Raw genomic sequence first — 11,181 nt, 5'->3', positions numbered from 1 at the left:
GGTTTAGTCATGCTTTAGTCCTGATATTGTTCCTTTTAACTTCAAGGCTCATAGTACTTGTGTTTTATCAGTTTGCTTTGAGTTAGATAACGTTTTGCCTCAGGAGTATTTAAAAGCCAATTAGTGCATTGCCGGTAGCGTGGAGTTTCTCACTAGGCAGACCCAAAATGCGTTTTGTCGTTGTGTCCTTGAGCAAAACTTTGACTTCGCCTTGCTTCCAATGCCAATGAAGTTATCAAAACACTTTCAACATGAAGTTTTACGCTTAAACTGTAGTACTAATAAGAGAGGGGGGACTTGCAAATCATTACTTGGACCCGAGTCAGACTTGAGACTTGGCTTGATAAAAAGGACTTGATTTGGACTTGAAGGTCAATGACTTGGGACTTGAGCCTTGTGACTTGAGAAGTTTTAATGCTTTTAGAAAATACTTTTCTCTTTACAGCTGATACATGTGATGGTTAATTTTACAGGAACATGTCCCTCGCACTTCTGTGTTTATCACTTTGGGAGGAACTGAAGTACTGTGATAATGTATCCTCAAATGTACAACGCAGTACAATACAGTAATACACAGTACAGTACAGTAAAACAGACGGAACTACAAAGAACATGATTCTTCCATTTCAATGTAGACGACGCAACAAAATAACATTATTTAGCTCTTTTAAATCTGAATTATTTCTATTCTGACTGTAATGATTCACACCCAAGATCTTGTCAAGACATTTAAAAAGGAAAAATTGGCATTTCTACAACTCTTATATAAATACTCATGTATAAATATACCATGATTTTGAAGTACATTAAGAACAATTTAGCTTAAAAGTCATATAGATTGCAAAAAATCTAAAGATTTGAAATGACTTGAAGTTCAAAGCAGACGACTTGGACTTGACTTGGACTTATGTGGCCTATTTCAGAAGCTGAGCAAGTCCGGGCCTGTTTAGTACTTGGATGGGAGACCACTGGGAATATCAGGTGCCACAGGGGGGCACCAGTCGCAAAAAGTGTCGTTGTGTCATTAGGCAAGACACTTCACCTACATTGCCTAGTATGGAAGTGGTGTGTGTGTGTGTGTGTGTGAGTGATGGTGGTGGTTGGAGGAGCCAATTGTGCAGATTGGTAGACTCACTTCAGTCAGTCTGGCCCAGGGCAGCTGTGGCTACAGTGTTTGTTTACCACCACTGAGTGTTGAGTGAATCAATAATGAACTGTAAAGCACTTTGGGTATCTTGAAAGACGCTATATAAATGCAATAATTAATGAATAAATAATTATGGGGTAGTGACTCAAGACTTGCCTGTATTGACTTGGGACTTGACTTGAGACTCGTAAAACAACAACTTGATCCCACCTCTGACTAATAATAAACACACTATTTCTATAGCACTTCTTATGGTCACACAAAGACGTTTGACAATAAAGTAAAACTAAAACAAGGACAAGACAGACAAACACGGTAATGAGGAGCAGTCGTGTGTGGAAGCTGTCGGCGGAGAGGAAAAGGCGTGTTTGGAGCAGTTTTGAAGGTGTTTAGTGAGTTTCTGATGTGAAAACGGAGAGAGTTCCAGAGGGTTTGGGCAGCCGTGGCAAAAACGACATTGCTTATTTAATGCCAGCCTCAATTCGCTGGCCTCGGCTCTGTTGTCAAGGCCCGTCTGCGTTTTCCCAGACATGAAAAAGATGCAAATAACTGTTTTCGTTTTTTTTTTTTTTTTTGCCGTCAGCCCCGAAGCGAAATAGACCGTCCCGGCGCGGATTCACCCTGTCACCTCTGTTCTTAATTTGTGTGTTTTTTTTATTTCTGTGTGCAGTTGTGCGGATGCGGCCTGCTCGGGGTGGGCATCTGGCTGTCCGTGTCGCAGGGCAGCTTCGCCACCTTCTCGCCCTCATTCCCCTCGCTCTCGGCCGCCAACATGGTCATCGCCGTGGGAGCCATCGTCATGGTTACGGGCTTCCTCGGTTGCCTCGGCGCCATAAAGGAGAACAAGTGCCTGCTCCTGAGCGTGAGTACTTTTATTTATTTATTTTTGTTCTGTTCACATCTACAGACACATACAGACAGGCAGTGGTAATGATAATATTTCTTTGCCCGGGGTCACGTTGAATTGATTGATTTGAAGTCGAGGTTTTTTGGAAAATGTGCTGAGCAGCTCTAAGATCTTGAACCACTGAAATCATGAACCGAGGACGATGTAGGAATTAAAATAATCATGAGTTCTGCGCTGTAATGACACGGTGCGAAACACATTTGTGACAACACACATTTCTTAAATGAATGGGCCCTGGGTTCTTGAGGCTGTAGTAGTAGTACTAGGAGTAGGAGGAGGAGGAGTAGAAGTAGTAGTTGTTGTTGTAGTAGCTGTAGGCCTGGTAGTAGGAGGAGTAGGCATAGACGGTAGGCACAGGAGTAGTAGGAGGAGGAGGAGGAGGAGGAGAGAGTTTTAGTAGAAGTTGTAGTAGTAGTAGTAGTAGTAGGAGGAGGAGGAGGAGTTGTAGTAGAAGTTGTAGTAGTAGTAGTAGTAGTAGGAGGAGGAGGAGGAGTTGTAGTAGAAGTTGTAGCAGTAGTAGTAGTAGTAGTAGGAGGAGTTGTAGTAGAAGTTGTAGCAGTAGTAGTAGTAGTAGTAGTAGTAGGAGGAGGAGAGGAGGAGTTGTAGTAGAAGTTGTAGCAGTAGTAGTAGTAGTAGTAGTAGGAGGAGGAGTTGTAGTAGAAGTTGTAGCAGTAGTAGTAGGTAGGAGGAGGAGGAGGAGTTGTAGTAGAAGTTGTAGCAGTAGTAGTAGTAGTAGGAAGTAGGAGGAGGAGTTGTAGTAGAAGTTGTAGCAGTAGTAGTAGTAGGAGGAGTTGTAGTAGAAGTTGTAGCAGTAGTAGTAGTAGTAGTAGTAGGAGGAGGAGTTGTAGTAGAAGTTGTAGCAGTAGTAGTAGGAGGTAGGAGTAGAGTTGTAGTAGTAGAAGTTGTAGGAGTAGTAGTAGTAGAGTTAGAGAGTAGTGTAGTAGAGGTAGAGAGTTAGTTGTAGCAGTAGTAGAGTAGTAGTTGGAGTAGAGGAGGTAGTAGAGTTGTAGAGTTAGTAGTGTAGTAGGTAGTAGTAGTAGGAGGTAGGAGTAGTTGTAGTAGTAGTAGTAGTTGGTAGTAGGAGAGAGTAGTAGTAGTGTGTAGTAGTTGTAGAGGAGTTAGTAGCAGTAGTAGTAGAGTAGTAGAGTAGGAGGAGGAGTTGTAGTAGAAGTTGTAGCAGTAGTTGTAGTAGTAGTAGTAGTAGGAGGAGGAGGAGGAGTTGTAGTTGTAGCAGTAAGTAGTAGTAGTTGTTAGTAGTAGTAGTAGTAGTAGTAGTAGTAGTAGTAGTAGTAGGAGGAGGAGTTGTAGTAGAAGTTGTAGCAGTAGTAGTAGTAGTAGTAGTAGTAGTAGGAGGAGTTGTAGTAGAAGTTGTAGCAGTAGGTAGTAGTAGTAGGAGTTGTAGTAGTTGTTAGTAGAGAGGAGAGGAGTTGTAGTAGAAGTTGTAGCAGTAGTAGTAGTAGTAGTAGTTAGGAGGAGAGGAGGAGGAGGACTTGTTGTAGAAGTTGTAGCAGTAGTAGTAGTAGTTGTAGTAGGAGCTGTTGTAGTAGTAGGAGTAGTAGTAATTGGCCTGGTAGTAGTAGGACGAGGAGTAGACATAGATGGTAGGCACAGGAGTAGTAGGAGTAGTAGCAGTTTTAGTTGTAGTAGTAGTAGTAGGAGTTGTTGTTGTTGTGGGTGCGGTAGTAGTTGACCTAGTAGTAGTAGTAGTAGTAGTAGTAGTAGTTGTTGTGTTGTTGTGGTTGTTGTAGTAGTAGCAGTAGGTGTAGAAGAAGTTTAAGTAGTAGTTAGTAGTAGTAGGAGGAGTTGTTGTAGTAGTAGGAGTAGTAGTAGTTGTAGTAGGCCTGGTAGTAGTAGTAGTATTAGGAGGAGTAGTCATAGGCGGTAGGCACAGGAGTAGTAGTAGTTGTAGTAGTAGGTGTAGTAGTAGTACTCGCAGTAGAAGTAGTAGCAGCAGCAGTTGTTGTTGTTGTAGCAGTTGTAATAGTAGTAGTAGTTATTGTAGTAGGAGTTGTCGCAGTAGCAGGCATAGTTGTAGGAGTAGTTGTAGTTAAAATATCGTACCTCACAAACAACCCTTGTACAGTAAAGTGTTTTTTACAATGTCATGTCCGACTCTTTGCATAAACTCACCTCAGCTCATGTTTATGTTAATGAGTCCTTCACACTGACCGCTGCACACAGACCGGAGTGTGTCTGAGAGTTTGTTTAGCTGATGCTGACGAACGCACAAACAGGCTTCGTTCACTTCAGACAGACGACATTCGCTTATGATTCATTTCAGTCGAATCCTGACGTCCTGGAGTTTGGTTGAAAAAGACTGATTAAGTGTTTCCAACGATTTCCAGACACTGCAATTTATTTCAAACTTAAAATGATTCTCTTAGAGTTGAATGAAAATATGTCTTAAGCCGCCACACTCCGCAGCATAATTTCCCTGATTTAAGCTGCTCTCTGATTTCGGAGACCCAACTTTAGATCCTCGTGTGTGAGCTGTCCGTGCGACTCTGAGCTGCTCTGTCAGATCGTAACAGTAAAACATCACGGCAACAGCCAACTGATTGATGGATTTCTTGTTATTTTGAGTTTGTGCCAAGACAGAAATAATAATCGTATACATACAACATATACTGTGCGAGACGCTGCATCTCAAGGGTCTGTCTATGAATAAATTCAAATATACATTGTAAACAACAGAAAAGCACATTTCTCGAAAAGGAGAAGGAAGAAAAAAACTTATATTGACCCAGTCCTATTCAAACATTCCAGTAAAACAGAGCATCAGGGGCAGGTGGAGTGACGGACATAGAAGTGCGAGATACAAACTCAGGAAACAGTGAAAAGAATTACCGTATTTTTCAAACTATAAGTGGCTTCAGAATATAAGTTGCACCAAAATATGCATAATGAAGAAGAAAAAAACATATATAGGTTGCACTTTTGGGGGAAATTTATTTTATAAAATCAGAAACCTGAACCGACATTTCATCTTTAAAGTCAAGTTCTAGTAATAACAATAGAACAGAGAACAACAGACTGTTAACGTCACATATGAACAGTTCTTCAGATAAACTATAACATAAACAACAGAACAGAACAAGTTTACCAAACTCTCCATCTCACTCCAAATCACTAAATCCACTGAAATCTTCATCCTCGGTGTCACTTCTGAGCAACTCCGTGACTTCCGGAGGTAAACAGAGCGCCGCTTCCTCTTCTGTGTCACTGTTGTCAGACTCAGCATCAGTTCCAGTTAGAATTATTTCAGCCTTTCTAAATCCCGACAGGATGGTTTTGGTGTCACTGAAGTCCAGGCTTTGTCGATCCATCCAGTGACTTCCAGGTTGCATGGTGCATCCTCCCGGTGTCACAAGTTTCTTGCTCACTCCAAACTTTCTTTCTGCTGCTCGATTAACATTTTCGGCTGAATATTTCACTACTTGCAGCTTGTAATCTGCAGAATATGATTTTCTTTTTGGGGGCATTTGTGTTCAGTCTTCTCAGTTGTCTTAATAAGTGGTACAGAAGGACAGAGGCTCTTTCTGCAGGAGACATGCGCAGTAGAGTGAAGTGGCAGTGGTACAGGAGGAACAGGAGCAGCAGATACTGACACACAAGACTAGAGACTGTCACGACTTCAGTGTGAACATTTTATTATTTAAGTCACATAGGAGTATAAAACGCAGGACCACCCAAACCATTAAAAAAGCGCGTCTTAGAGTCCAAAAAAATACGATAACTGCAGCATCTCATTAATATTCTGCATACAATTTGTCCTCTGTCTGTTTCATGCAGGGAGGATCTGGGTGAAGATGTCGCTATAGTAAAAACAACTCTTCTTCCTGTGTAACCAGCTTTCTGTTGCATCTAAACTAGACGTGCAATGCTCTGATATTTGAAACATTTTCGAGTATCAAAGTGAGTCGTTTTACTGTAGACAGGAAACGGCTGACAGCAGGGGCGCCACAGTCCTGACAGCTCACAACTTTTAGCTTGTCGTGCGCCGTCTCTTCGCCACAGTCTTAAAATCTTATGTTTTTCCTTGTATCTGTGGTTTGCTCTTTTACTCACAAGGTTAAAAATCGTTTAAGAGAGGGCTGATGTAAGGCCACAGACTGGTGTTCAATACAGTGAATGATTCAGACACGTGCATTTATAAAAGGTTTAGACTCTCATTAGGACACACTAAATATTTGACAGTTGGTGTAGATTAACAAAAACTTGTAAAAAGTACTGCTTGTAGTAATGTGGGCCAATTCATGAGTGTTTTGGACATGCAATTACGAAAAATGAGACACAAAAACTTGGATATTAAAAGTTCAAGAAAGTGTATTTATTTATTTTTTCTTTTTGTGTGAGCAAAACAAGACATACAGGAAGTGCTTCAGTGTGTTTTGTAGTAGTAGAAGTAGTAGGAGTAGTAGTAGTAAGAGTCGTAGTAAGAGTAGGGGTAGTAGTTGTAGTTGTAGTAGTAGTAAGACATGCAATAGTAGCAGCTGTAGTAGTTAGGGTTAGGCTTAGGGAGTAGTAATAGTAGTGGTAGGAAGGGTGGTAGTTGTAGTAAAAGTAATAGGAATAGTAGTCGTAGTAAGACTAGGAGTAGTAATAGTAGTGGTAGTAGTAGTAATTGTTGTTGTAGTAGTAAGAGTAGTAGTAGTAGTTGTAGTAGTAGTAAGTGTAGTGTTAGTAAGAATATTAGTTGTAGTAGTAGTTGTAGTAGTCGTAGTAAAAGTAGACGTAGTAGTTGTAGTAGTAGTGAGAATAGTAGTAGTTAGTAGGAGTAGTAAAAGTAGTAGTAGTTGTAGTTGTAGGAATAAGAGTAGTAGTAGTTCAAGTAGTAGTAGAAGTAAAAGTAGGAGTAGTAGTAGTAAGAATAGTAGTTGTAGTAATAGTAAGAAGTTGTAGTAATAGTAAGAATAGTAGTAGTAGTTGTTGTTGTTGTAGTAAGAATAGTAGTAGTAGTAGCAGTACTTGTAGTAGTGAAAGTAGAAGTAGTAGTCGTAGTAGTAGTATGAATAGTAGTTGTTGTAGTAGTAGTAGGTGTAGTAGTAAGAGTAGTAGTAGTAGGAGGAGTAGGAGTAAAAGTAGGAGTAGTAGTAGTAAGTATAGTATAGTACTAGTAGTAGTTATAGTAGTTGTAGTAAGAGGAGCAGCAGTAGTTGTAGTAGTGGTAAGAATAGTAATAGTGGTAGTAAGAGTTCAGCAAGTTTTTTTTTTTTTTGTTAGTGGTGTGGGTGAGTGAAAACATCCATAAAGCATAAATGTGTGAGGGAAGTTTCCGGAGCTCGTACGTCCACTCTGCGGTCACAGGCCACTGAGAACATGGCAGCGTATTTGTATTTGTCTTTCAAGTGGAACCGCACCAGATGCTCTCAACTGACAGCGAAAGTCAGACCTGCATTTTATTATCCAGCCCCAACACGCTCCTGAAGTCTCCACACTGACCCCGAGAACTGACTTTTCTCTCGAGTCAGGTTTTAGACGACTGTAAAACCTTAAAGGGCCTGTGTATATTAAACTATTTTCTGTTATAAAGTTGATTTCTTGTCACAAACAGACCTGGAGTCTAAACCCTGCATATTTAAGCTGAGTTCTTCTCTCAAACAAAACTCTCTGTTCTGTTAGGGATGAGACGAGACACAATTTCCGCAAGACGAGACAAGATCTTAACATAAATATATAGATTTCACAATTCAGTTTCCAACCCACTCTCTCCAGGTGGATGGAGAGTGCTTGCCTCAAGTGGAGGAGTTCAAGTATCTCGGGGTCTTGTTCACGAGTGAGCGGAGGATGGAGCGCGAGATTGACAGGTGGATCGGTGCAGCGGTGGCAGTGATGAGGTCGTTGTATCGGACCGTTGTGGTGAAGAGGGAGCTGAGTTGAAAGGCGACTCGATGTATCGCTCAATCTACGTTCCTCCCCTCACCTATGGTCATGAGTTTTGGGTATTGACCGAATGGACGAGATCGCGGATACAAGCGGGCGAAATGAGTTTCCTCCGCAGGGATTGCAGGACGCTCCCTTAGAAATAGGGTGAGGAGCTCAGTCGCACGGGAGGAGCTCGGAGTAGAGTCGGGAGCAGCTGTTCTGGATGCCTCCCGGGCGCCTCTCTCTGTAGGTGTTCTGGGCATGTCCCACTGGAAGGAGGCCCCGGGGAAGACCCAGGACTCACTGGAGGGACTATGTCTTTGGGCTGGCCTGGGAACGCCTTGGGCACCATCCACACTAGTATGTATTTCGAGTCGTTTTGATTGCAGATGCAGTGTTCGTTCGCACTAATCCAACGGAAAACAGCTCCAGAGACGAAACGATCTAGGGACACCAGCTCCCACGAATTCATCAGAGTACGGATTTGATCTGGCACTGTGTGGACGCCTGAAAATGTTGATACGCCGACGTAGGAGCTCTAGTTGCCGTCCTTATTGGACCACGTCACTGTGACTTGCACCTTCCTGATTCGCTGAGTTTGTAACATCGGGCACGTGATTCTATTGCGGAAAACAAACCAAAGACAAACAGGAAACTACTTGCACAGAACAGACTCACCATCAGCAGAACACCCCTCTGTCACAGAAAGAACACTCACACATTCCACTGAGTCGTGCCCTTTTTAAGCCCGACAGAAGCTGAACCGCATCAGTGCACAAGGAGCGAGCTTAGTTTATGCAAATTAGCCATGTGGTTTTAAGTTTCTGTTCTGTAAAACGTAAACAAATATCCTCAAAGTTGTGTGGATAGGGAAGACTTGCGGACACAGAAACGACGTGTTTGGACGCAAATAGTTTCCGATACGGTGATACAGTGATTCATTTCAGTGTAAACGTAACCTTAGAGTACCCCTGGAGGAGATGGAGGAAGTGTCTGGGATGAAGGAAGTCTGGGAGTCCCTGTTTAGACCCCTGTTTGCCCCCGCAAAACAGCCCTGGATAAGTGCAAGAAAATGGATGGATGAATTAAGTCTCCCCACTATTTTTTTATTTGTTTCATTTCATAGTTTGTTTTCATTCTAGTACAGCTTTTTGGAACTGTAAGATGTAACTACCAACACTTAACTCTTTTGTTGTCCAATCCGATCTTTTTTGTGCTCTGCAAATTTGTCTGATCTGGCCAAGATTTTAAAACTTATATCAGGCTATTCATCTTGTTTTCAGATTTATTATCTACTTACTAGTTCTGAGACTGATTCATTCTAGTCTAGAGTTCATTTATTTTAAGATGACTTGTCAAGTAAAATGATCTTGCTGCAAAGACAGATAATTTCACTACTTTTAAGTCATTTTCTGATAGATTTAAGTGTTTATATCTTCCATTTTGGCCAAGCTTTTTTGCAGTGCAATCTTGTTGTTTTGCGAGATTTTACCGCACGAGATCTTGTCCCATCCTACATGTGGTAATACAGGAAGTACTCCACTGTGTTTTTAAATTAATACACCTTCATTAGAATCATTTGGATAATTTCAGTCTTGGAATTGCCAATCTTTACTCGACTAAAGGTAAAAAGTAGACAGACTAAAAATAAAATTACTCAAAGGTGTGAATGAAACAAAATCCAAATCCAGGTTTGTTTTTGAGGAGGTAACAACATTATAACACGACTTAAACCTCACAAGAGTCAATTTTGCGTAATATAAGACCTTTAAAATCCAATATTGACCTGAAATATTATCTTTTCCCTCTAATCAGATCTCAGACCACTGTAAAAACCAGCTAATACGCCTGGGTTCTCTAATTGCACATGTTCTTTTATTCATTACAAGAATTCCCCCATTTCTCGACAAGGCAGTGTATAGCAGCAAGTTCGTCCAAAGTGGTTTTATCTTTAAGCTTTCCCAAGTTAATTACAAAAGTTCAGCCAATGAAAGGAGCGAGGTTAGCGCACACACACAAAAACGCTTTCATGTAAAGAAAGTCTACATGGAGGGAGAAGTTTTAGACGCGCGGTACTTAACATCAGAAAGTGGGATGCCTTGAAGCTGTTGCGTCAGTCTGAAAGCTCCTCCAAATCCTCTGAGTTGGACATGGCTCGTCTCACCTGCCTAACAACAGGAACGCCGAGAAAAGGAGGAAAAGAAGAAAAAAACGATTCTCATTAAAGACATTTTATGCTTTTTTGCAGGTGTTTAGAGTTAAAGGTCTTACATTACGCAAATCGTGAGCTATAAGCCGTTATAATGTTACGTCCTCAAAAACAGACCTGGATTTGTGTTTTGTTTCACTCACAAATGTTGAGTAATCCTTTATTGCTCATTTATCTATATCTCCAAAGCTCAAAATGTTCTGTTCCAACTTGTGATGTCATGAAGCAGTAGTTTCCAAGTTAACACCTACCTTTTTTTATCTTTTATTCAGCAGAGATTGGTAATTCCTGGTCTGAAATGATCCAAATGATTCAAGTGAAGTGGTTTTGAATCAAAATGGAGCACTTCCTGTATTACCGCATGACATCACAAAGTGGAACAGAGTGTTTTCTGTTTGAAAAAATAACCAAGCACTGGGTCATGAACAATGTTGGGGAGTAACAGATTACATGTACCAGAGTTACGTAATCAGAGTACAAATTATGAGTAACTGTATTCAGTTACAGTTACTGTTTCAGTGAGTGGTAATTGGATTACAGTTACTTTTTTTTAAATAAATGGTTTAGACGGTGGTATTTTCCTGTTTTCACATTTCGGGCTATATGCCTTTTTTTTTTTTTTTTTTTTTTTTCCGGTAATTCCACTCATTGCCGGACACTAAACCAGGTCTAAACCAAGACTAAAGCAAAACTAAACCAGGTCTAAACCAGGATTAAACCTAGTCTAAACCAGGTCCAAACCAGGACTAAACCAGGACTAAACCAGGTCTAAACCAGGACTAAACCAGGACTGAAACCAGGTCTAAACTGGGACTAAACTAGGACTAAACCAGGACTAAACCAAGACTAAACCAAGACTAAACCAGGACTAAACCAGGACTAAATCAGGACTTAACCAGGTCTAAACTGGGACTAAACTAGGACTAAACCAGGACTAAACCAGGACTAAACCAGATCTAAACCAGGTCCAAACTAGGTCTAAACCAGGACTAAACCAGGGCTAAAACAGGATTTAACAAGACTAAATCATGCTGCGTGGACGGGTCTCCTTGT

The 11,181-nt window shown here is 41.1% G+C and overlaps 1 protein-coding gene across 1 annotated transcript in view; it reads left to right on the top strand.

Moving 5' to 3' along the window:
* The window catches only part of tspan9a (tetraspanin 9a), a 388,713-nt gene that overhangs the window by 289,619 nt on the left and 87,913 nt on the right, over window positions 1-11,181 (top strand). Inside the window, exon 2 of the mRNA XM_020941181.2 lies at window positions 1,818-2,009. Within this exon, the coding sequence (XP_020796840.1) occupies window positions 1,818-2,009 (192 nt within the window). The remainder of the gene's footprint in view (window positions 1-1,817; window positions 2,010-11,181) is intronic.

This window comes from Boleophthalmus pectinirostris, unplaced genomic scaffold (genome assembly GCF_026225935.1).
Source record: "Boleophthalmus pectinirostris isolate CB_2022bp ecotype Guang Dong unplaced genomic scaffold, ASM2622593v1 HiC_scaffold_2, whole genome shotgun sequence".
Classification (NCBI taxonomy): Eukaryota; Metazoa; Chordata; class Actinopteri; order Gobiiformes; family Gobiidae; genus Boleophthalmus; species Boleophthalmus pectinirostris.
This window is presented reverse-complemented; position numbering and strand designations above follow the sequence as displayed.